The 26,108-nt window shown below is 41.5% G+C and overlaps 2 protein-coding genes across 7 annotated transcripts in view; both read right to left on the bottom strand.

Moving 5' to 3' along the window:
• Positions 1-320: 320 nt before the first annotated feature.
• Positions 321-16,468, bottom strand: LOC110042932 (uncharacterized). 5 transcript variants are annotated; one of them, XM_020748317.2, is made up of 4 exons: positions 16,072-16,467; positions 15,746-15,867; positions 8,369-8,459; positions 321-5,104 (listed from the first exon to the last, which is right to left on the bottom strand). In XM_020748317.2, the coding sequence occupies exon 4, from the start codon at positions 5,090-5,092 to the stop codon at positions 1,640-1,642; it is 3,453 nt and encodes a 1,150-aa protein (XP_020603976.1). In that variant the 5' UTR covers positions 5,093-5,104; positions 8,369-8,459; positions 15,746-15,867; positions 16,072-16,467; the 3' UTR covers positions 321-1,639. The 5 variants fall into 5 exon arrangements, with proteins under 5 accessions (XP_020603976.1, XP_020603978.1, XP_020603977.1 ...); XM_020748319.2 differs by lacking the exon at positions 8,369-8,459 and having other exon boundaries at positions 16,072-16,468; XM_020748318.2 differs by lacking the exons at positions 15,746-15,867; positions 16,072-16,467 and adding an exon at positions 8,641-9,366.
• A 554-nt stretch (positions 16,469-17,022) lies between these two features.
• LOC149102167 (uncharacterized) overlaps positions 17,023-26,108 on the bottom strand; it is a 32,876-nt gene continuing 23,790 nt past the window's right edge. For both annotated transcript variants that reach the window (XM_089275479.1, XM_089275478.1), the window contains exon 3: positions 17,023-21,057. In XM_089275479.1, the coding sequence (XP_089131605.1) occupies positions 18,728-21,057 (2,330 nt within the window). In that variant the 3' untranslated portion in view covers positions 17,023-18,727. The remainder of the gene's footprint in view (positions 21,058-26,108) is intronic.

Raw genomic sequence — 26,108 nt, 5'->3', positions numbered from 1 at the left:
CCTCTGATTGGTTGAAGCGCAGCGACCCGTTTTTGGGTCGCTAAAATTGGCGGCAATCAAGCAGGAAAAGTCCTTCGTCCGGCGGGTACTGAATAAACAAGACGAAGGACTTTTCAGAAAGTCTAGGGGCTCACGGCACCGCAGGACTCCCCCACCCCCCTAACTAGCTACGCCCCCGTGCCCGTGGTAATTCTCCCAGGAGAAATTCAAATCTTCGAAACCTCAAAAACGCTATTTTAGGCATTCTGGTAGAATTTTTCTTGCACGGCATATTTGAGTTGAGTTGAGTTCTATATGTTCGGCAGCCCAGCACTACTTCATTCAAAATCATCTCATTGATTTATTTCATCTTGAGAAAAGTCATGTGTAATGGAATTTCTAAGACGCAATTAAACTATGCACGAAAATACACGAAGATACCACTACAAGATCTGAAAAGGTCTGATTCACAATAGGCCAATTTCGAGTTTAGCCCTAGGCCTGAAAGACATAAAACAAAAGAAATTGTTATTCATCTTTCAACCTCAATGTACTTTCTTTTGTGTTATTCTTCTAAGCCTAGGAGTCAGGTTAGAATTCTAATTAGATAACCTGGCGAGAGTTCATCCCCAGGCTCTCTCTGCATGCTACCCTCGATGACAAACCTAACAAAATACATCGCACACATAAAAAGAGCCTGGAAACAAATTCCATTGATTTCTAGCTAACAGTTCGGAGTAGACAGATTATAGTAATTACGTATTTGTGCACATATTAACGTTATATCTAAGACGTGAAACACTGCAAAACACAGAATCATGTCAAGACCATAAGATGAAGACTCTTTTGGATAGAAGTAAATGTTGATTTATGAATATAATTTCACTCTTTAAAATGAGTCTAGTGGAGTAGTACTAGACTGACCCATGAACTGATTTTCCAAATTTAAAGCCCAATATTTAAATCTTGATCCAAACTGAAAAATCCAAAAATATCATTATGTTTTGTTTTTCTTTTTCGTTGTTCTTCTTGTTTTTACAGAATATATCTTAAATATATTAACCAGTAACTATCTAAAAAATGATTTCCTGATCGGTGAAATTTAAATGCTACCGATAAGAATCATTCCTATCTCAATAATTAATCTTGATAATCATAACACCCCAAACACTTGTTTGATACTCAAAGTTCCCTGAGCTAACTACCTTTCATAGTTGAGCGTTATACACATGTGGCGATAGGAAACAACGAACTACATTGTACAGCGTTTAATACACCTCAGAACAAGTCAGAAACAATTTGCACCCTGTTCTTGGACAGCGGTTGTCCATGGAAGGTTGCCTTGTAATATGAGCAGTTCTTACAAATGACGTGCTGACGTCACCACGTTCGGAAATGTACGAGAGTGCTCGTCCCTGATTGGCCAATGTTCATCGTAAATTATTCGGGAAGGCGACGACCATTGGCCACAGTCCCAGTAATCGCTAAGTTGACAGAATGAGTACTTGATGAAATGAACTTTTAAACGGTTGAAATTTAAGGTTTCTTTCAGGAGCTTGTGTTATGTTATGGTACTCTAAACAAAGTTTAAAACAAGAAAGTGAATAGAAACGACGAACAACTAAACCTCGACCTTTCCCGTGAACGTCGAAATCCTTTCCTACACGTAAGACTCGTAAGAGTAGAGTGGCCGGGCGCTTTTAGCAAACGCGAGTTCAACATCCGTGGTTTTAGCTTCATCCTTCTTGGCAGTCTTCCACCATAACGGCCTCAAACCATTCAATACCACAAACAGCAATCCAAGTACATCTGCCAGAACAGCCATCCACAGCATGGCCTTCCCTAACAGTGCTGCAATGACTATGCCCAGCTTAAGAACGACGGACAACGAGATGTTTTCTGCCATAATAAGACGACAGTATCGCCCAAGTTCCACCAGCTCTGGTATTTTAGCCAAGTTGTTACTCATCAATGCCACATCTGCCGCCTCCACTGCTAAAGCTGTCCCTCCAGCGCCCATTGCAATCCCGATATTCGCCGCGGCCAGAGCTGGACCATCGTTGACACCATCACCCACCATACCCACAATGCTTTTCTTGCTGCTACGTGATCTGACTGTAATGTAGCGGCGACGTGAACAGCGACTAGGTAAGAAACGCCTTGTGGATTCCTGATCATCGTAAAGCACCTCGCACTCAGTCTCTTGCGTCCCATCCTGTCTCTCCTTGATCCACGATAGTTTGTCCTGCGGTTTCATCTCGGCAATACACTCGTCCAGGCCTAATTTACTCTTCACGGCCAAGGCTGTGCGCGAGTTGTCCCCTGTGATCATGGCAGTCTGGATGCGAACCCTTCGCAGCCGATCAAGAGCAGCAAGACTGTTGGGTCTGATGGTGTCAGCAAGAGCTATCATCATAGCCAGCTTACCGTCTACACACACGAAGATCACGGTTTTGCTTTCGTTGCTCCAAGTGATGTATTTGTTCTCCATGTATGTGTTCAGCTCTTTGCCGCAAATGCGATGAAGGAATTCAAAGTTCCCAATCTGGACAAGATGACCATCCACGACACCGGCAATACCTAGCCCTTCGCGAAGTTTGAAACGTGACACTTCCGGTAAAGTAACACTTTGTGACTTGACCATTTCCGCAACACAACCCGCAAATTCATTAACTATGGCGGCCGCCAGAGGATGACTGGATTTGCTTTCAAGTGCGGCAGCTAGGCGTAACGTAGCTCGTTCATGCACACCAAAGGCACATACAATATCGACGACCTGAAACTTCCCTTCGGTCAGAGTTCCAGTTTTATCAAAGGCAAGAACTTTTAGCTGAGCCAGAGTCTCAAGGTGGACTCCTCCTTTAATCAGAGCTCCTTTCCGTGCAGCCGCAGTGATGCTACAGACAATAGCAATCGGGGTGGACATGACCAGTGCGCAGGGACACGCTATGACCAGAAGAACGAGCGCTCGTCGACCCCATTCTATAAGCTCTTGTGAGTAAGTTCCCACACCTGCAGCACCAAGGATGGCTGGAATAACGAACACTAATGCGGCTAATATGACCACTGCTGGAGTATAATACTTTGCAAACCGGTTTATGGCAACTTCGGTCCTTGCTGAACCAGTTTGGGCTTCTTGGACTAGTTGTGCCACCTTGGAGACTGTAGAGGTGGTCGAGTCAGATGTAGTCTTCACCTCTAGGTATCCATTTTGATTGACTGTTCCACTAGAGACCTTAGAACCCACTGTTTTTTCAACAGGAACAGATTCGCCTGAAACAGAACTCTCGTCTACAGCAGCTCTCCCCTTCACGACCTCGCCATCCAGTGGAATAAGTTCTCCTGGTCTAATGGCGATAGCCGTTCCTATGGTAACTTCTTTCACTGGGACACATTCGCCGGTACTAGCCAATATCGCCACTTGAGGTGCTTTGAGCATTAGCCCCGAGAGAGTCCGCTGAACTTTGTACATGCAAAACTCCTGCAGTGCTTCGGCGAAGGAAAATATGTACACTACAGCGGCGCCCTCGAGCCACTCCCGAATGGCCAGCGTTCCTGCTATGGCAATGAGAATGAGCATATTGATGTCAACACTGCAGGTCTTGATGGAGACATATGCTTTCATCAGCACTGGGGCAATGCCAAAGACAATTTCTGCAATTGCCACCCACTGATACCAGGACGTCTCAGCAAAGAATGCTACAACGCCTACCATTAAAAGAATGGTTTGGATCAAAAGGTAAACTAAAAGCAACGACAAGGAAAGAGGCATCTTTTCACTGTCCTTTCCATGCTGGCGAGATCCGCTTTCCATGATGCTCGCTCCCAGGTGCACGCGGTTGAGTGTATTGACCAACTCGGTGGCTGACGTCACTTCCGGGTCGTGACGAACGTATACAACGCGACCGATGACATTGACTGCGATTGACACGACGCCTTCCAATGGCTCTAGGGAGTCTTGAACGAGCATACTTTCCATCGGACAGCAGATGTTCTGGACTCGCAGTTTGGTTGTCCTTTCGCGTACAACTGGTTTCGTCCCGCCAGCGCTGTCACTTTCCGGAAGACTTCGCGGTGATGTGGGAGGGGTGGTCGGGTAAAAACCGCTGCAGTCGGTCATTGAGATTCTGCTTCCGGATTTACTCTGAGGGAAAAAGTCTTCAATTGATATGGTGAGCTGATTTTTCTCGCAGCAGGAATTTGCAGATAACTTGCTCGTGGATCCATTACAGCGTTTACTGTCACAGCACCTGTCTTCGTGTGGCGAACAGCTGAAGGTTATAGCTGGATTGCGTGACTGACATTTACCATCAGGGAGTTTGCCCTGACCACAAGGACTCTGACAAGAGCTTCCGGTATCACAGCAAGTAGAAACTGAGCTTGCAGCAGCTGAACTGGACGGTCTCCCAGTGTCCTCATCTGGACAGTTGCATGTTGACTGACAAGGACTGCAGCAGTCATCTCTGCATATCTCTTCACAGCAGTCAGGGGGGGTTCTTCTCAAAGGATCAGCTGCCTCACTCGTCTCACTGCGTGACGTTTCGTTTCCGGAACAACAGACTCCACATGAAGGCGATTCCAAAGCGGCAGCATCCTGACCTCGTGGCCGCGATGATTTGTCGCAGCATACATCTTCTTTCTGTTGCTGTGTCTTTTCCGGAGAGTTGCACTCGCTTGGCTGAAATCTACCTCTTTCTTCTTCGTCAATAATTTCAGAGCAGCAATTGCTTTTGCAGCTCGACTCATCGCGACAAGGGTCAGTCGCCTCGTCACATGGCTGTCTCGCGCAAGAAGAAGGGTTTGTGCTGGGTTGGTTTTCTCCACTACACACACCTTTCCCACTGTCGAAAGAACTGCTGGACTGTTTTGCACAAGGAGCTGGAGGGCATGGGTCGGTCTGCTTTTTCTCATTACAATCATTTTCCCAACTGTCGAAACAACGTTTCTTTGATGGACAGATATCTGTCGGATTTGCGATGCCATACCATTTCACAGTTGGCGAGAAATAATTAAAATCTTCGGAGTCTTCGTCGCCATGGTAACAATCGACGCATGCACACGAGTCTTCTGGTAATTCATCTGAGCAGCAGTCACAATGATGTTCCTGGCACATGGTTGGTTACCACTGTTGAAAAAAGATTACAAGAAAAAAATGGTTTTAAAAAGAAAGTGGGTTTAAAAATTAGAAAACGGACTGTTGTCTTGGCATAACTAAGGACTACTGTGATATACGTTTATAACCAAGCTCCATGTCCGAACTGTGGCCTCTACTTTCCCGCTGTATGGGGAGGGGTCCGCTGTCTAGGGGGGAGGGGGGAGGGAAAAGCGAATCCTTCTCTGATGGAGAAAAAATCTGTAGATAATTAAAATTATTGTTTCACTCTAAAAAATACCCGAGAGGAAAAGTGGTGTCTACAAGTGAACACATCTCCTACTAGGAAACTAAGATTAATAAAATAATGAACCTTAACACCAGGTCGAATTCAGAGTTAGATTACAGAAAATGATCCAAAAGTCAGCTACCCCGGGGTAGCACTCCAACCTCCAACCTCGTTCCTTCCCTTATAAACATTGTCGAATACCCGCGCCCTTGGATAAGCGACTAAAAATCGGAAAGAGTTACACCGCATTTATGGCTTTGTCTTCTCGAGGCGACAAGGAAAGAGGTACTAACTCCAAATCCAAAGCGAAGATCGAAACCTAAAACCCGCGCCTTGCAAACCACTTATAGACACTTCGGTGTTGCATGACATATTGCCGAGCCATATAAGGGGAGATGAGCGGAATATTACATGCCACGTCGAGTAATACGGATAAAATACCCACGTTATATTTAATTTTGCATTTAGATTCTCAAAGAACCGCAACAAGTTGATCTCGATTTAAGAAGTGCAACTTGTACTAGTATAAATCTATTAGCGTTCTATCACGAATGTCGTTCTCTTATTGGTTACACCACTCACGGTCTATTTTATTGAAGGTGGTGAATACGCTGTGGCTAAATGACCGGCAGCCCGTTGAATAACCTAACAGTGTGCGCTTGCTAACAAAATGGTGGCCGATTCTTTGCGTTTTCGAAGTGTCTGAGAAGAGGATTACGATAAATTTGAACAACTAGCAGATTCTTAGATTATTCGCTCTCGATTTCTATGCGTGATGCAATTTTCGAACGTTTATTACATCAATGACGAAGCGAAATATAGCAGTGGGTAATTTGCTGACGTATCATGGCAAGGAACAATTTTCTGTCCTTTTCTGATTCTCTGACCCCTCTGAACAACGTTCCCCTTGATTACAGTGCGTAACACAAAGTTCAAAGTGAAATAATTAGTTGTGGATCGAAAGCAAAGAATAGGGAAGACTAGTCGATGGTAACGCTACCTTTGTGTAAATCGTAAAAGATACCGCGACACCATGAAAACAAATCATCGCTGAACATGGCTCTTTTCATCCTTGTAACTACAAAATAAATGACCTACCACTATGAGAATCATACCTTTGTGTCGTTTCGGTTTTCCTCACACTGATCAAGTGTGCAACACGCGAAGAAATGGGCTTGTGAAAGACAGATTGGTGAAAGAACAAGCCTCGTCATTGGTCCATTTCCGTAACGCAATCCTCGATAATTTTTAGCAGCTGAACGAATGTCTTTCTGTAGCTAATTTCCATGAATTTTGATGTTTATTTATACAAGGCGGCTCGAAACAGAAACTCTTTAATAATTGATTTGCATACATGTGTACCTGCAGTGGCGTTTTCAAATCTTGTATAAAGAGAGAGAGAATTTACCTCGACCCAAACACTACTTACATATTTTCGACAAAAAGCTAAATTAAATTCGCGTCATTTGCAAATCAGGAAACCCCAATAAAATCGATCTGACTTCTTTGCATATTGGAGGACAGTCATTTACTATAATTAAGAAAAGAAAAATTTCCTTGCCTTAAGTGTAGCAGACAAAATGTTTGAAAATTCGGTTGTCAGTATCAGAGACATTTCTGAATTCTCGCCAACGACGCAAAGGAAACTCTTGGAAATGTTATGGTGCTTTATCTAGCGAGATAAGATTTATCTCGGCTTTGAAAACAAGACAAGCGTCCTAAAAAAATTTCAATGTTGGCGAAATTTCAAGTCCAAGCATGCGGACCGCACAAGTAAAACAACACTGAGCGATAAATCTTGACTGTAAACATCACGTTGCTGTGATACGGAGCTGTGCAGGCGATCATTCGTTTCCCTTCCAAGAGGTTTTCATAACGATGTACTGCCAAATTCTCAAAACTAACCAGAATATAAATGTATGGTAACAAGTCAGGAGAGTTAACATTTCCAGCTTTACATTAAAATGGTTTTCTCCGCTGAGCCAAACTTCACTTTATCCCTCTATAAATTATAACGCTTTAAATATTTTCTTTTAATATTAGCTGAAGGATTACAATGGTAGACACAACAATTACAACAATTTTCTTTCTTATCTTCTTAACACCCTGACAAATTTTGGCAAACCTTGGCGGAAATTTCCCAAAGACCGTGAACGTATGAAAACATCATGGAACCATAGTGCAGCACACTTCTTTCGACATTTTCTCTTGTGTAAATGCTAAAAAGACTGTTTGCGCGGCGAAGGGATGTGTGCAAAATGATTACAACAACAGTAACCTCTGACATTGGGCTATTGACTGTAACCTTCAAAATCTAGCAGCCTTCAATACATGCATCCTTGTGCGAAATTAGAAAAAACAAACAAATAGGAAATCCGTGACGTTCCACACACGTTCCAGACTTTCCAGTGCTTGTTATATAAAGTATCAATGAAACCATATTTACGAGGGATTTATGGTGTGAAAAAAAAAAAAGACCTTCGTAATCCGTTTAATATTTCAACACGTTTTCTGTTGTAATTCTACAAATTCGAACTAGCTTTCTGATGTGGATAAATAAACAACACCCACGTCCTAATAACTAACATGTAGAGAGAATAACAGTAGTCTTCTTAGAAGTCACTGAACGTTCAAGCTTTTGCGGAATGCATTGAGCTAAACAAATTACCCACACACAAAAAAAAATAAGAGTTTGGAACTTATATGTTAAAGACTCGCTTTGGGCTTGCCGTGGTATGGCGACCGTGCGCTCTTTGTAACAGCGCCTACCAGAAGAACCCAGAATTTAAGAATGTTGCACACGAATACGTTCAAAACAGGTCCGTTAAAAACGCACAGAATTAAACCTTTGACTAGCAATACAGCGACAGCAACAGACGATGGGTTTAAATAAGTAATTAATTGAAGAGCCGTCTTCGATCGCCGAACGATCAATTACAACATTAGCGTGTACCGTGCACTAATCGACTGATTAGTGCTTAAAAACAAGACTTTGTGATATTACTTACAAATCAATCGCTGCCTTGATAAAACTGTCGACGAAAGCACGCAGGCTGGGTCAGTCTCCTTTGCTGCAATTGGAAATCACCCAAGGTGTGGCTGGTGTGAAAGAAAGGAGAGACATTTGAAACACGTCCGAGAGCGGGTGACCAACTCGCCGTCGTGTTGAATTTTCATAAGACAGAAAACATGAATTTTAAAATACGTTATGTGCAGGAAAATTGTAGAAAACCACAACCTTCACAAGTCTGAAACTAGAAGATTAAGCGTCTCAACTCACAAATAATTAGCACAAAGCAAAGAAGCAATAATTTAGATGCCCCTACACCTTCAATCTCCAGGTCGCTTAGCGCATCACAAAACACAACCCAAGCCAAGATCACTAGCTTTTGAAACAACTCTGAGGAATGCAAATTTGTGCAGTCAACCGGCTCCAACAGGAATGTAAATGCAAACTGCTCTGTTTAAATATGGTTCACTCACAATGGACACTTGCGTCATTTTGAAGAGACTTGTCAATCATTTGAAATCAATAAAAAAAAAAACTGGTTTAGAGAGAAACATCCAAAATTATCAGCTTTACAAAGCCGATTATCTTTACTAAACCACGATCTGCTTCATCTAAAAGAATAACAAGAAGTCTGTCACATTCTTTTAAACTCGTGAGAAACCTTCCTTATCTTACACTTCTAAAGAAGCAATGATGAATATATTACATGTAAACAGATGACTGCAAAAAAAAAAAAATTAAAAACGTAGAAATTGAACTACTTTGGAACTATACTCGTGTATTTCTGAATTAAATATATCCTTCCTAAAGTCAAAGCTTAGGTAATGCAATGTTTCCCTTGGGTATAAAGTCCGGCACACACCAGGGGAGCATGTTGCGTGAAACATGTAGCGAGGTCATGATGGAGGGCCAATTTTCCACGAGTGGCATGCCTGTTTTTGCAAAAAAGATTTCTCTTGCATGAAATTCAGCTGGTTTGAATTCGTGCGCCATGAAGTAGGGACAAAATGACAACAATTTTAACGTTGCAATGTGTGCACTGCTTGTTCAAACTGTGTCCGCTTTATCACATTTTTATGCCAAAATACAGGGGGTTTCTCTCAGCTTCAGGTGCCCGCAACAAGTCCCCTTGTGTGTGACGACCTTTACCACTGAAATGACAGCAATCAAACAATATTATTATGACGCAGCGTAAGATGTTTTAAACTTTTTTGACTAAGGACAAAACCCAAGCGTTAAACAATATAAATGTTCAAAGCTGTTACTGACAAGTACTTTCGCGAAGGAACTTTTGAGTCTGTGGATGATACCCTAGTGCGTGACCATTCAAATGAAAGCTAATGAACTGTACTTTCATGTGGAGCTGCTTATTATAGTATACTAACTGTTCAAGTTGGCTTACTTTTCTTTTCATGGCCCAGCTACTTCCTTAGCATGCATGCAGTGTCTCTTTCAAATAACTTGTTACATTGCCAATTTATTTTATCTGTCAGTAAATTTATTTTATTTGTCAATAAAGATTTCACTGGAAACAAGTATTTAGTAACTGTTGGAAAAAAATCAGCTTGTATTCTTTTACTAGTGCAACAGTTCGTCTACAATGTAGTTTTTATGTACTGCATAATAAACGTGCTTTTATGAATCAACAAGAGCTTTTGTATCAAAATTTTCAAAATTTCAGACTTATAGTATTTCCCACTTCACAAGACATTTATTTTCCTACTTAATGAAGTTTCCTAACCGTAGGTTGCCTTGCTTCAGGATAACCGTCTATAATCAGATAAATTTATCCTATTCAGGGAGGAGTAGAAATACTCCTAGTCACTATATGCTAGTAATGGAAACTGGAGATACCGGTAAGTGCCAGCCTGATGGGCCACTGGGCACGAACATTATTCCAACTTACTAAGACATTTGTTACACAAAGAAACCAAGAAAAAACCCATGACGGGTCTTATAAAAACAAAGAAAGATGAGCTCCATTTGAGATGATCATTGAGAGTACACAGAATGGTGGTGAAATGTTTGCTAAAGAAATATTTCAACCAAGATAAAAGCATTTGCACATTTGTCTCTAAAGTCAATTTAGCCCATAAAACCACACATTCCTATGATTTGTATTACCAACTAAAAGGCCATTTCTGAGTTGCCTTTGCCTCAGTTTAAAACATGTCCTCATTCAAAACTTTTCATACAAAAATGATTTTGATGCACATGAAAGTGTACATGCAGGTGGAAAACACTTTTATAGGGCATTCCTACTCACTTGGTCAGTAGCCAAGCAAATTTACTGGAACAACAGAAAGTGTCAGGGGCAGATTTAGGGAAGATGGATTGGGTGGCTAGCCACGTAGTCAGCCTGTGAGCATAACAGCAGAATAATGCCCTAAAATTAAGGTGGCTCCCTGTAGTTTTACGATTGCACGCAGTAAGGATGAAAGCTCAAGTAATCTGCATGCGCTTGAAGGAAAACATCAGTGTTTTTTGATATTTTATGGCGTCAAAATGAACATAAAAAGCACAACTGACAGTGAATTTTCCTGCATTTCCTACAGTGAAATTCCATAAAATTTGGCAGACTGGTAGTAAATGTTTTACTTTAGTTGGAGCTTGTTTTTCAGGGAAATCTATAAGACCAGTGTTTTTGTCAGCAGTAAAAGACATAAATTTGCAAAAATTGAAGAAAACTGCTGTACAAACCCTTTTTCATTCATGTTTAAAATTCATATCCTGCAGGATGCGATGTGCTGTAAAAATTTTGGAAGATTTCACTGAAGGAAATTCAAGAAAATCACAAATAAAGCCATAAAAAAAGTAAAAAACACATTAGTTGGGGCATTTATAATTCAAGACTAAAACCCAAAATTTTAACAGAGACTATAGTAAAACAAATTTAATCATTGCTTATTACATGTAATAAGTTTGTGAGGTAGGTAGCATTATAGGTTGAAGGTACCCATTTATACACCTGGGTGGAGAGAGGCACTGTGAGAGTAAAGTGTCTGGCCTAAGAACACGACATGATGTCCCCAGCCAGGGCTCGAACCTGGACTGCTTGATCTGGAGTCAAGCGCACTGACCATGAGGCCACCGTGCCTCTAAGTTTGAGAGGACTGGGTGTAAAAAAAAAAAAATGCAAAATCAGCATTCAAAACATAACACTTGCGTGTGCAACACCATAAATGATTACACTATGGAGCCACCTCGAGTCAATCAGAGTTATATCATTGCATCGGCTAAAACACAAGCCATGCAATAAAATATGAAAGTGACTATATGAATTTTGTAGACTTGAACTGCAGGTGAAAGACCATCACAGTTATGTGTATGTAACTAATAAGCAGTTTTATCCTAACCTCAAATGAAAACCAGTAAAAACCAATAAAATTCACAGAGGACCCGAACTCTATATCAGCAGTAAAAATAAATGTACTGTTATTTATCTGTGTTCCTGTGTCTTTTTTTAGTCATTTAGAAGGGATTTAAATGAAGCGAAGACGGTTTACATTTCAAATATTATCTTGTCTGCTGTTTTGTAAATGTGACGCTACGTCTCAAGTTTCCATTACCGTCCTTAACTATTTTAATAGTTCGGGGAGAGAAAGGAGAAAAGAGATAAGGGATGAAACTAAAATGAGGTCAGTTTTATTTTGGTGTCTAATTCTTTTGTTGCTGAACATAATCGGTTAGAATTTCACCTCTCGATTGATTAAACAATTGATATTCAGGTGAAAATGAATTTGTTTATTTGGGCGCCTTTTTTCAGCTCATTTTCGAGTTGTTTTTAGATGCAGCTTTTCATCCCATCTGTGACTACACTTGACTTGACTGGAAGCGCTTTTAAATTTTTGAGCATGAGCTTCATCAAAATGGTCCTATTCTTCTCTTGACAGACTCTTTTGTTTACCTTTGACAGCCACGTGCATTAGAAATAAACAGGGTCCGGTTGATCAAAACTGCAATTAGTGCTAATCAGGGATTAAATTGCTTAACGGACAATTAAAATTTAATCTGCAATTAGATTGCATTGCTCAAAGCCCGATTAGCATTAGTCAAACTCTAATTGGTAGGTTAAATTTAATACACCTCTGGAGGAGGATTAACTCCCTAATCTGCCGATTAAACTTGAACAAAAATGTCCAGCTTGTTGTTTCATCTCCCTCATGTTGGACAAATGTTATCGAGATAATCATAACATACTCGCTTATAGTGGGCAAGAGTTTCGGACTCATTAGAGATTCGGGAGAGCATCCATTGAATACATCACAAAGCTCATAGAGGCAGATTTGCGGAGAAAACGAAGCGTGGCCATGCTCTTGAACCAATAAACCAAAGTGCTGCTAGCACTAAGATTTCATGCTAATGGCAATTTTCTTCAAGTTATCGGCAATACAGTTGGAGTAAACAAGGCCACAGTTTCACTGGCAGTTTATTTGCCGGGGAGGCCATTTGAAAACAAAAGTTTCGTGCAATTCTATGACGTTAAATAGCGTAAGAATACATTATAATCAATGAAAATAATCCACTTTACCCTTAATCACAGATTAGTTAATCGGTGGATTAATCTCCTTTTGAACAACTGTTTTCTAATCCCCAATTAGCTAACCCACGATTTGGAAATTTAATCGACAATTAGGCTTAATCAGAGGTTAGTTTAACTGCAGTTTTGAACGACCCGGCCCAGAACGTACCGCACAGACTACCTGGTCTTCGCGTGAGATAAATCTCCAGTTAGGTATAAATCTTCGAAAAAAACCAAATATCAATGCAAAATGGGAAAATATTCGCTATTTGGTTCACTGATTTACTTTTTGATAACTGCGGCCAGGAGCCGTGAAAACATAGGGATTTCCTGGCTAAAATATGTTTATGTTTTGTTTAACTGGAAAAGTTGGAAAACGAAACAGAAAAATGAAAAATATATGTCGGCTCACCACTACGCAAAGCTGAAATTGCTCCGTTCTGTTGCTGAAAGATTTGCAAAATTCATTGTGAAAATTGCAGTCAAGGCCGGGCTGCTGTTCATTGTCTTGTGTTTACTTGTACATATCCATGCAAGGATCCACGCAGGCTGGTCACCTCAACTGTAGTCACAGACTAGACGAAAGCTCTCAGCAAGTTTCACCTCTTCTCTCTTTTCTCTAACGTGCTGCCACTCCCCCGATGAGAATTAATAGTTAACAATGATAATGGAAACTTGAGATGTAATCGGAGTGTCACATTTACAAAGCGGCAGACAAGATAACATTTGAAATGTAAACCGCCTTCGCTTCATTCAAATCCCTTCTAAACGAATAAAAAAACTCAAGAACACAGGTAAATAACAGCACATTTATTTTTACTGCTAATGTAGTGTTCGGGTCCCCTGTGTAAAATACAATCTTATTTCTGTATTCACTTAAAAGTTCTCAGTTTTCATTTAAATGTCTACATACTGCATGCTTCCCAAGGTCAAGCATTCTATAGTCTCAGAGCAGCCAGGGAAAATGTTTGCTCACCTAATAAAGTTTAAGTTGATCTTTTTCAGGAGATTGAGCAGAGCTCGGCTTTGCGACTGCTGGGGTAGCCAATGCAACCAAACTTTTTTCATTGGCGCCTCACTCCTTATGCTTTTGCTGGCAACTCTCTACCCAGGTGTGTAAATGGGTAGTGGTGCACTTAATGTTGTGGGTAACCCTGCAATGGACTGGCATCCCTTCCAGGTAAGGTAAAGTCTGCATACGAGCCAAGTGGCCCACCAGGCCAGAGCTTATCCCGGTTTCTGTAGCATGAAGCAACTAGGAGTATTTCTACTCCCCCCTGGATGGGATGCTAGTCCATCGCAGGGTTACCCCCAGCATTAAGTTCGTCGGTACCCATTTATACACCTGGGTGGAGAGAGGCGCTGTGAGAGTAAAGTGTCTTTCCCAAGAACACAACACAATGTCCCTGGCCTGGGCTCGAATCCGGACCGCTCGATCCAGAAAGGAGTGCACTAACTATGAGGCCACCGCACCTCCACAATCCCATCCAGGGGGGAGTAAAAATACTCCTAGTCACTTCATGCTACAGAACCTGGGATAAGTTCTGGTCTGGTGAGCCAGTTGGCCCGTATGCAGATTTTACCCTTTTACCTTACTTTAATGTGACATTGGAAGACAGACATATAGATTGCACATTAACGAATATTTTTGTTTCTAATTTACATAAAAAAAGACAGATTCCATGTTGCTGTGCATATCTTCAGTAATAAATCATGGAAGTTATCATATGTAGAGGACATTACATGGCTGCGTGGAGATATGAAATTCACCTTCAGGTGTTGAAAAATATTTCAGGAGTGAGCGCAGTGAATGAGTGAAATATTTTTCCACACATCGAGAGAAACTTGTATCTCCAAGTGACCATGTAATTTTCTTTTTATTGTATAAAATTCTCACAATACACAACAACATTTTGGTGATTTTCCGAAGACTTCCAGGACCACTTTCCGAAGGTAATTTTCCAAAGATTCTCCAAAATTTGTCCAAAGGCCAAACAAACATTTCCGAACATTTTCCAAAGATTTCCGAAGTTTTCTGAAGATTTCCGAAGAAGATATGAATATGTTTGGCCAGATCATACACCAACAAATTTAAGAGCAGTTAAAGGGACAAAAATGTTATCAAAACTGAAATCCTCACATGTGGGATATCATTTTTGTCAATTTGTTAACACTCGTTATACCACTAACTATTACATTTAACAAATTGATGTCAGTTTTTTATGCGTCTGTCCTCTTATTGATGATAAATTGTGTCATAACATTGTCAAAGTGGCTGTGGAACCACGAGCCGCAAGCAAGTGGTTCCACAGTAAACTTTGACAATGTTATGACGCAATTTATCATCAATAAGAGAATGCATAAAAAACTGACATCAGTTTGTTTTTACAATAACAAGACCCCAAAATGGTCAAATGCCGGAAATAAATGAGGGGAAAAGACGACGTAAACTTGCCTTAAACAAAGATAAGTGAATTTTGTTCAAAATGACATGAATGTTGTCAATAGTTCTTCTTGCTTTTTGATTGGCTACTTAGAAAAGTCACTAAAATTCCATTGGTTAAAAAGTTGACAGTTTGACAGCTGAAAGTTGAACTTGAAATCTTTCATAAATTAAAATTGTATCTGTCTGTACAAAGTGAGCCGATCAGCACGCAAGATTTTAGACAGTTATTGTAAAAACTATAATTAATATAATACATGCCACACAACAAAATTAAAATTACGCCAATACGAAAGCTATCATCTCACTCTATCAAATAAAATATCACTTCAGAAAAATACAACTTATCTATATATCACTTCATGATCATGACTACAAGAGGAGGTAATTTGGAAAATATTTTAACTCACCTCTATAAACAAGAGCTTTGTCTGATCACTGTTAACAGCTATTGAGTCAAATGAATACGAGAGTCCAACAAGGTTCCAGTCGCCACTTAGCGGACAACAAAGCCCGGCCTGAAGCTGCTGAACTGAAAGCGGTACAATAAACAAATCTTGAACGTAAACGTATGGTTATTTAGACTTAATAATTCGATGAAGCTTTGTATGCAGCTGATTCCCTGATTTTGAAACGACAAATCACTAACAAAGCTGTAACAAGCAAATTTAAGAGTGCTTGTGATGTGCACGTAAATAAAAACTGCAAATACAAGAAAACATAAAAAAACAAATACCTTTACTTCCAACGAAGATTTCAAGATAGAAGCGTCGACGCTGAGAAATCTCAAATTTGAGCCACACGTGAGAGTCACACGTCTTAGCCCGTACACGTCGGTCTACACGTCTAAACTGCGAACTCATTCAATGAGCCCGCGATTATTCAGTGATAAAATTGCGCAGTAGGCAGGTGGTGTGAGCTGATGTAAGGATCCACGCGCGATGGCCAAAAGTTATAAAACGTAAAAAAATAACCAAAAAAGTAACCCTTTCTTCATTTTACATTCCTTTTAGTGTATCAAGATGGAGTCAAGGTGAAACACCAATGCATTAACGGCTCAAAAAAACAAAAAACAAAAAAAAAATACCGCCAATGACTAATTTGGAAATAAGACAAAAAGGAACTTCGGTTGATCCTGCGGACAGCTAATCAACCACTACTCCAGAAACTGAAATAATAGCAACAGTAGGATAAGAGCTACTTAGGGAATTTTAACGAATACGCATGATCGGGTTCTGTCTAAATTGTATTACCATGACTGAAACACCAGGAAATAACAGTAGAAGGACGCGCGAACTATGAACGTCGGGCTTTCATAAGAAGTTCACTGGAAGTTGGAAATCTGATGGCAACTGATGTGTGGGGAGCCCTTGCCACCAAGACCTGTAAACTTGTGTCAAAAACAGTCCGCACTTTCCAGTTAGGACTTGGGGACTCGGTAAATAAACTCTTTTTCTTGTCATTGCTCACATTCCTCAATTGTAGACTCCGTTAGAAAGGCGGATGTTAAAGATATACATCAAAACTTAAAACTGGAAAAAAGTAAAACAAGCTAAAATAGGTCACAAATAAAATAAAATATTGGTGAAAATTTAAGTTTCGCCTACATCTACGAGTAGGTGAAAACTTTTCAGACACACACAAAAGATAAATTATAAAACACCAACAAAACCGCAAAAGAGCATAATAAAGAGCATAATAAAGCAAAATCAAAGCGAAAGGCCTGACCTGCTGTGTTTATTCTCAAAATCTTGTGTTTTGCACATCTCTTAACTGACATGTTCCTTCAAGGTGATAAAGAATGTTCAAATGAGGTTTCAAGACTTTCAGCAGTTTGACGATGATCTCTCCTGGTGAGGATCGGATGTTAATTTCCTTTTGTTAGGTTAAGTCGGGCTCCTGTAGACTCTAGCACGCCATGTCGAAATGTTCCATCAGCGACGACATGTTGAAATGTTCCATGAAGCGACGACAAGAACGGATTTCAGGTTTCTCGATAAGATACTGCGGGTCACAAATCCGTCGGCCTCATAATTGCCTCATAAGCTGTTTCTCAGTTTCCCAAAACATTTCAGAATGGAGACATATCCTCGTCTTTGTTCCCTGTCAGTCCTTAAAGCACGAGGAAAGAATGGCAGGCGTTTTGCAATTGCAACTTGTGCGACGGACTTCACTGTGCATGAAAATACCCTTTAATTCCATGTCACTTTGTAGTGTCATCACTCTCAAACAGGTGCTAAAATGTATGTTACTGAAGAACTATTTGAAACAAAGTTAAAATATATCTATTCTTGTGATCGTGATTCCTGCAGTGCAATACATTTCTATCTATATCGGTGCACTAACTCTGTCTATATGGAGACAACTATCTTAGACATTTTATGTAACTTTACATAAACACGCATTAGATTTCTATACGTGAAATGTGACTCGGCCTGCGCCCTCGTAGCCTGTGAGCAGGTTCTCATGCGTTTTCGGCAGGACCAAAGTCGATGAGCAAGTCACGAGAGATGCGTCAGAAACGAAGTGCTTGGTTCGCCGACGCTTTGCTCTTGTCACCAACGATGACAGGCTTCTCGCAGGCTAGCGCCCTCGTCAAGTATCACGCGACAGAAACCTCGACCTCGTAATTCAATTAACAATTATTCCACGAGCGCGCGTCGGATATGAGATGGTAGATAGCCAACGAGACGAGCAGCGTCAAGTTGGCTATAAGCATCTCATATCCAACAAGCGTGCCTGGAATGATTGTTTTATAAAAAAAATTTTCAGAAAATATGGAAAAATAGACTGAAATGAAAAATAAAAACGCCCCCAAAAATCACGCGTACGCTTATCATATTTGTAGAGCATAGTATAATGGCTCAAAACCCATGATGGTTAAGCGAATCAAAACTCTCGTATTGCATTATCCAATGATCCAGTTTTTAATAAACAGCATTGTTTAGAAACGGGATAGGAAATCTAAGACCCAATGATGCGTACGTTTCTGTTGATGCGGGCTGCTTACTGATTATAATAATCATAATAATCATGATAATCATAATAATAATAATAATGATAATGATAATGATAATGATAATGATAATGATAATGATAATGATAATGTAAATAATAATAATAATGATAATAATAATGATAATAATAATGATATTTAACGAGAAGAACCCCCCCCCCCCCAAATAATCAAATTAATTGATTACTGAGTAATTCGCAACAACTTCATCGGCGCCGGGCCCATAATCGTAACTCAGATGTATTTTAAAACAACTCGAGATTTCCAATTTATCGCGTAAGTAGTCCGTTTCCCGAAATTTTTTTATTACATGGATGTGTCCATGTATTTAAAGCCCGTAACTAACTATGATAAACAGTTAGTTCAGTTTCATGGCTTAGTCATTTTCGTCACTCTTCCACCATAATGGCCTCAAGCCATTTAGTAGCACAAACAGAAGACCCAGCACATCCGCTAGAATAGCCATCCACAGAGAAGCCTTCCCCAGAATTGCTGCAATCATAATGACAAGCTTGAATACAACTGCAAAAAATATATTCTGGGTCACAACACGGCGACAGTATCGCCCAAGTTCCACCAGCTCTGGTATTTTAGCCAAGTTGTTATTCATCAACGCCACATCTGCCGCCTCTACTGCTAAAGCTGTTCCTCCAGCGCCCATTGCAATCCCGATATTCGCCGCGGCCAGAGCTGGACCATCGTTGACACCATCGCCCACCATACCCACAATGCTTTGCTTTTTACCACTGGATCCAACACGAACGTAGCCGGGACGAGGAACAGGACAGCAGCAGCACCAACAAGATTGCTTTGTTTCATCTTCTATGTCATCTTCTCCATCTTGCTTCTCTTTCATCCACGATAGTTTGTCCTGCGGTTTCATCTCGGCAATGCACTCGTCCAGGCCTAAGTTACTCATCACGGCCGAGGCTGTGCGCGAGTTATCCCCTGTGATCATGGCAGTCTGGACGCCAAGTCCTCGCAGCCAATCAAGAGCAGCAAGAGTGTTGGGTCTGATGGTGTCAGCAAGAGCTATCATCATAGCCAGCTTACCGTCTACGCACACGAAGATCACGGTTTTGCTTTCGTTGCTCCAAGTGAAGTAGTTTTTCTCCATGTCTTTGTCCAGCTCTTGGCTCAGCCGATCAATAAATTCATAGTTGCCAATCTCTACCAGATGACCCTCCACAACACCGGAAATCCCTCGCCCCTCCTCAAGTTCAAAGCGTGAGACTTCCGGTAAAGTCACAGAATCAACATTTCCAGCAATGCAACCAAAAAAATCATTAACTACGGCGGCCGCTAGAGGATGACTGGACTTGCTTTCAAGCGCGGCAGCTAGGCGTAACGTAGCCTGTTCGTCAACATCTAAAGGACTTACTTTATCGACGACCCGAAACTTCCCTTCGGTCAAAGTTCCAGTTTTATCAAAGGCAAGAACTTTTAGCTGAGCCAGAGTCTCAAGATGAACTCCTCCTTTAATCAGAGCTCCTTTCCGCGCAGCCGCAGTAATGCTACAGACAACAGCAATCGGGGTGGACATGACCAGGGCGCAGGGACACGCTATGACGAGAATAACAAGCGCTCGAATGCCCCATTGTTTAAGCTCTTGTGAGTAGTTTCCCACACCTGCTGCACCGAGAATCAGTGGGATAAGGAACATCAGTGCTGCTCCAGCTACTACAGTCGGAGTGTAGTACTTCGAAAACGTATTTATAACAACTTCGATTCTTGCTGAACCAGCTTGAGCTTCCTGGACTAGTTCTGCCAGCTTGGAGACTGTGGAGGTGGTCGAGTCAGATGTAGTCTTTACCTCTAGGTATCCATTTTGATTGACCGTTCCACTAAACACTTTAGAACCCTCTGATTTCTCAACCGGGACAGATTCGCCTGAAACAGAACTCTCGTCTACAGCAGCTCTCCCCTTCACGACCTCACCATCCAATGGAATCAGTTCTCCTGGTCTAATGGCGATAGCGCTTCCTATGGTAACTTCTTCCACTGGAACACATTCGCCGGAACTAGCTAATATCACCACCGGAGGAGCTTTGAGCATGAGCCCCGAGATTGTCCGCTGGACCATGTACATGGAGAACTCCTGCATAGCGTCAGCAATGGAGTAGACGTAAACTACAGCTGCGCCCTCAAGCCAACTTTGAATGGCCAGCGTTCCTGTTATGGCAATGAGCATGAGTATATTGATGTCAACACTGCAGGTCCTGATGGAGATAAACGCTCTCTTCAGTACTGGGCCAATGCCGAAAATAATTTCTGCGATTGCCACCCACTCAAACCAGGTTTTCTGAGTAAAGAACGCTGCAACAGCTACAGTTAAGAGTATTGTTTGGATGAGGATATAAACGACATACCAATACAAAGAGAACGGCACTTTCCTATCCTGTAGATGATGGGATCCAGTTTCCATGATGCTCGCTCCCAGGTGTACTTTGTTGAGCGTACTGACCATTTCGTTGGGTGACGTGACTTCCGGATCGTAATGAACATATGCAATACGACCAATCACATTGACTGAAACTGATTTGACGCCATCTAATGGCTCTAAAGTATCCAGAACTAGCTTGCTTTCCATTGCACAGCAGATGTTTTGCACTCGCAGTTTAGTTATGTTAGAGCGCGACACTGTATCACTGCTTTCAGAAGGGACTGGAGTAGGCGGTTTGTCAGCATGTTCTTCTTCAGCGATATCTGTAACGATTAAAATAACCTGGTAACTAAAGCTGGCAATTATTTGCTGTCACCAACGGGAACGAAGGAAAAATACCACAGACACAAGGTAGGTTTATCTTAAATATTCTTTTTCTTTGGCCATCGTAGCTTTATAAGAAATAACACACAAACTACAGTGACATGTTTGTCACTGCCATTTGTGTGTTATTTCTTATAGGTTCATCTATTAGCCGTTTTCCCCAGATACAAATCCTTTTGATTCGACTGTTGCGTAACCTGAGTACTACTGTATGAACAGGGACGCTCATTTGTGAGCTTAGGCCACCTACGGTGTTATTAAATTTAATTGACAAAACAAAACTAAGTTCACCTCTTTACAAAATCAGTCAGTCTCTGTTCAAGTTATGTTTTCTCAATGCACGATCCCCTCATAAACATACTGAAGATGTACCAGTTCCCTTCGCATGCAGTGAGCCTCACAGGTCCAAAACTTCATCATTTCCGATGAGTTCTTCACATTCCTACCCTACTGAAATCTAGCAAATATAGCAGTGGACACACGTACGCATTGCGTACCTACTTTTATTATTGGACCGGTTTTGAACGAGTTTTGTCTCAGTCACTTGCTGAATATGGTTGGCCATTCGTTTCAAAATTACGACAGAGTATACGCGGGTTTTTCTGCTGCGTATACGTTACGTATGGGCTTTAAGCTCATATATACGACCATTTAGATCGCGTATATACGCATTTTTAAAGGGCCACAGATTTGCGTAAATTCAAGCGCGGGGACATGCGAAATAAATGCCCAAATATACGCGTCCTACAAGGACCCATATATACGCGTGCTAAAAATGCGCGTATATGCGGGTCTCGGAAATTAAGTTGTATATTCTAGCACGAAATGTGCCTTTTTAAGAGAACGGACCTTCGTGTATGATAGCATTGAAACTTACTTTAACTAAAAATCGGCATTATGGCGGCAGTGGTGAAATGCCTTGTCTTAGTCTATCTGCTATTTAATGTTTGTTACTGCAGCTCCCCCAGTGACTTAACTTCTAGAAAAAGTTATGCGTTTTTTGAATGACTGTTCAAGATTTTATCCTCACGCTAATCGTAACATGGCAGAGAACTTGATCGTTCGTCGTGAAGTTACTGTGGATTCTGTTCACCGTTTAAGACAGAGGTGTTCAAGCGAATGCTGAGAGAATTCTGCCTCTTGAATTGCTGGTGAGACAAATTCAATACTTACTACATAGATGGGAAATGTTTGCAGTTCAGTTTTGAACTTGAGTAATCGCAAAATACATATAACGTAAGCAGTGGAAGACATTTTTATAGAGAAAAATTTATATTTGTGTTAACTTTTAATCCTGAGTTAGCGTTAACCGGCTTTCGAACAACCCGAGAAATAAGACTGACGTGGGTTTTCCAATTCTGGTATCAGTATCATGCTGGGTCATTTGTGAAGTAGAAATATCTATGTTCAGCATCAGCGTGTAAGGGAAAGGACAGTTTTTTCGAACTGACCCAGCAGGGTCTGATTTGAGGTGGTTCGATACCATCACAAGGTGTGTTGACAGCGTCAGGGGACCTAATTCTCTCTGGCACATTGATGGACTACACTGCCTTATCAGTTAGAGGTTTGTAATACACGGTGGTTTTGATAGGGCTTTAGACTTAAAGTTGTGCAACAAACAATTCTGCTGCGACTGGGCTCACTCTCTTCTTAACTGCTGTGTAAAGTTATGGGTTGTCCTCTAGAGTGTGTTCAGACGAAGGGGATGAAAATTTAGAGGTAGGAAGAGCTATGCTATGGCACAGGGGATTTAATAGGGGAAGCAAAATTGCTGGGTTGTCTCTACACAACCAGTGAATTGAGTGTTTCTGGAGAGAGGTCTTTGTTGAAGTCGATCAGTTCTACTACACTCTGTTCTACCGGATGGAAGAAAATGGCATCCTGGAATCGACCAGCATAATCGATATGTTCTGTTTGTATTACATATTTCTTTCCAGAATTAACAACCAGTTAAACCTCCTAGTTGAAGCATGGAATAACTATGCTGTACGCACAACCAGTATGGGTGAACGCAGTGATTTTACAAGATATATTGATATATCATAGGCTGGACGACCCACTCTTCCATTAGAAGCTGATACAGTTGGCAAAGCCCTAATGGGAGTACACTGAGGTGCATGGAACTGCTCTTAATGCAAACATTTCCCATCTAAGTAGTAAATGTTGCATTTGTCTCACCAGCGATTCTAGCGGCCGTATCCTCTCAGCATTCGCCTTGGTAATGAGTCAACTAAAGGATTAGCCTGCGTAGCTTGCAATTTAGCTATTTTTTAAGCAATTTGAGCGCGAGCGCACAAAGTGACAAAGCCGCGAAAACGAGCAGGAACCCCCCAGGCTCCTCGTGGCTACGCCGCACTTGGCTCTCGTTATCGCGGCTTCGCCGCTTTCTTAGCGCGTTCAAATTGCCTAAAAACCGCCAAGTTACGCAGGCCACTAAACGATGTATAGAGTAATCCACAGCAACTTTGGAGAATGTCCCCTCTACTTTAGTGCTCTCCAAAAGTCACAAGATGTCTTAGAAGTATTTTAATCACACAGTCACCATTTAATCACATCAAGTACAATTCTCGAACTGTCCGTAATTCTACTTGATCCTATTCTTGTATTAGCTATCTTAGTTTGGCCACACAGGAATTTCCGGTAATTGTTAATTCTTATCTACTGGCTCAGTTTACATCAATGTGAAATCGCCACGCCCTATTTGTCACGCAACATGCTAACAAGACGTTTCCGACACAACTTCACGACGATTAGCGTTTGGATAAAATCTTGAACAGTCATTCAAAACACGCACAACTGTTTCTAGAGGTTCATTCACTGGAGAGCTAGCCTGCAGTGCAGGCGTCTTATTGGGGCGAGTTAGCGTTACAACCTTGCGACCGCCTTTTTAGACCGCCATGTTAGACGGTGGGGGATGGGGGAGGGGGAAAATGAGAAGACGCCTGCCCGAAAAGCCCGTTAAAATGCGAAACACCTCCTGATTAGTTGCGCTTCACTGCATTTCCGGAAATGAGCGGGTAACCAATCAAAATGAGGTTTTCTCGACACCGGAAGTCTCACAAGAAGTTTGTGCCAAGCCGCAGGATGTCTAGCATTCTCACAGAGGTACGTGTTGCGCTAGCGACTTCAGACGTACAGAGTATTTTAGAAATACCGGCAACTGATGAGATCCACGTGGAGGATCGCAACCATGGTCTTGTCTGAACTAAGCCGAACAATGGCATATAAAACACGCAAAACAGTTAACAGGACTTGCACGTAAACAGTTACATTTGAATCATGTGGTGCCAGAACAACCAAAGTAGCAATAAACCTATACATCGAGCAAGAGAAACATAAGCTCGATCAGATAACTGCAAGAAACATAAGAGTGTCTCTAGACAAACGTATAGCTTTCTCAAAGTAAAGCTACGGCGTCTCCGAAGGAAATCGTACGAGAACAAATATGATATCCGTGATAAGGATCTACCTACTGTGCTTGTAAACAGTTCTAGTCACAGCCGGGCCCGGTGTCACAATATAGAATGCAAGTAAGCAACATGTTCACGGTAAATTTCATATTTTGTTCCTCAAAAGCGAATTCATGGAGACTTAAAAGCATATCTTGCAATAGAAATGAGCCTAAACAATGCATAAAAACATGGCAAATCACAGAGGTGTCAAACTCAACTAGTCGACATGCAGATAACGGCACAAACCATGCAGACCTATGACTTATAAAAATTTGCCATAGCACGATCTAACGGCTCAACTCCGCTTAAAATTCCTCCTTATTACACAACATGAAGTGCCCTTCATGAACACGAGTGAAGCGACAAGAAAGGTCGAGTGACCGAACAGAGAACGGCAAATGTGCAAATGTCACGAACCGTAGAAGTCCTGTAGGCTAGTCAACCCCCTTTTACGTAAATATTAAGCTTTTCCCAAAGCTAGTGGGTAGCACTGCCAATAGATTTTTTCCGGATACCAGTGTGGAAATTGCGTCTTTTTGCTCCGTTCGTAATTCGCGAGACATTCCTGTTTCGATATCGAACAGATCATAGAAAACTGTTTAAAGTGCTTTAATGGAATCGAGTGTTCCCTAGAATACACTTGAGACAACGCCTTGTTCTATCTAAAAAGGTATTATATCGATTACAAAATCACGTGACACACTTGCGTTACTACGATCTCTAACCTAGTGATACGATCTATCGTTACATCCCTTCTTTTCCAAAAAAATCAAAGAATCAAATAAATCAAATTGAGTTCTACTTAAGTCATGTCCTGTTTTGTTTGTCCCTTTGCTTTAGCAAACATAGTCCTTCAAGTACAAAGGGGTCTTGACAACTCGACCAGAACGAGTTTGCTTTACTCCCGCCGGCTGCTTTGTTAGCGCTGAATCGCCTGCTGGAAGCTTTACTGGTGTCTCTGGAGAGGGCGCTGTCTGCGACGAATTGAATGGTGAAGTTGCGGTTTCTTGGGCTGCCGGTGTATTGATGTCCTGTGGCATTTGATCTGTTTGCGGCTGCATTGGCTGTTCTTTAGTTGCCTTAAGATGTCGTCTGTTACGTCGTAAGATGGAACCATCTTCTGTAAGGACATTGTATGACCTAACATTGACTTCTTCCTGGACTGTAGCTTTCTTCCATGGTTCTTTCCTGTTCTTTAAAGGCTGTAGTCGCACTGTTTCACCTTTCGCTAAGGGTAGTAGATCTTTAGCATTTCGATTGTAATAGAATGCTTGTTTCATCTTGATTTTGTTCCTCTCTTCCTGGACACTTTCAGCCAGCTTTGGTTTGAGAAGGGTTTCTCTTGCCGGGAGTAGTGCTCTGGTCCGACGGCTCATCAGGCGCTGAACCGGACTGCTTCTCATGCCTTCGGTGGGCGTGTTCCTGTGATCGAGAAGCGCGAGCCAGGGATCTTTTCCGTCGTCATGTGCCTTCCTAATTAGCCTTTTGACCGTCTTGACAGCACTTTCGGCCAGGCCATTGGACTGCGCATGTCCGGG

This window comes from Orbicella faveolata, unplaced genomic scaffold (genome assembly GCF_042242905.1).
Source record: "Orbicella faveolata isolate gen_17 unplaced genomic scaffold, um_ofav_v1 contig_36, whole genome shotgun sequence".
Taxonomy (NCBI): domain Eukaryota; kingdom Metazoa; phylum Cnidaria; class Anthozoa; order Scleractinia; family Merulinidae; genus Orbicella; species Orbicella faveolata.
This window is presented reverse-complemented; position numbering and strand designations above follow the sequence as displayed.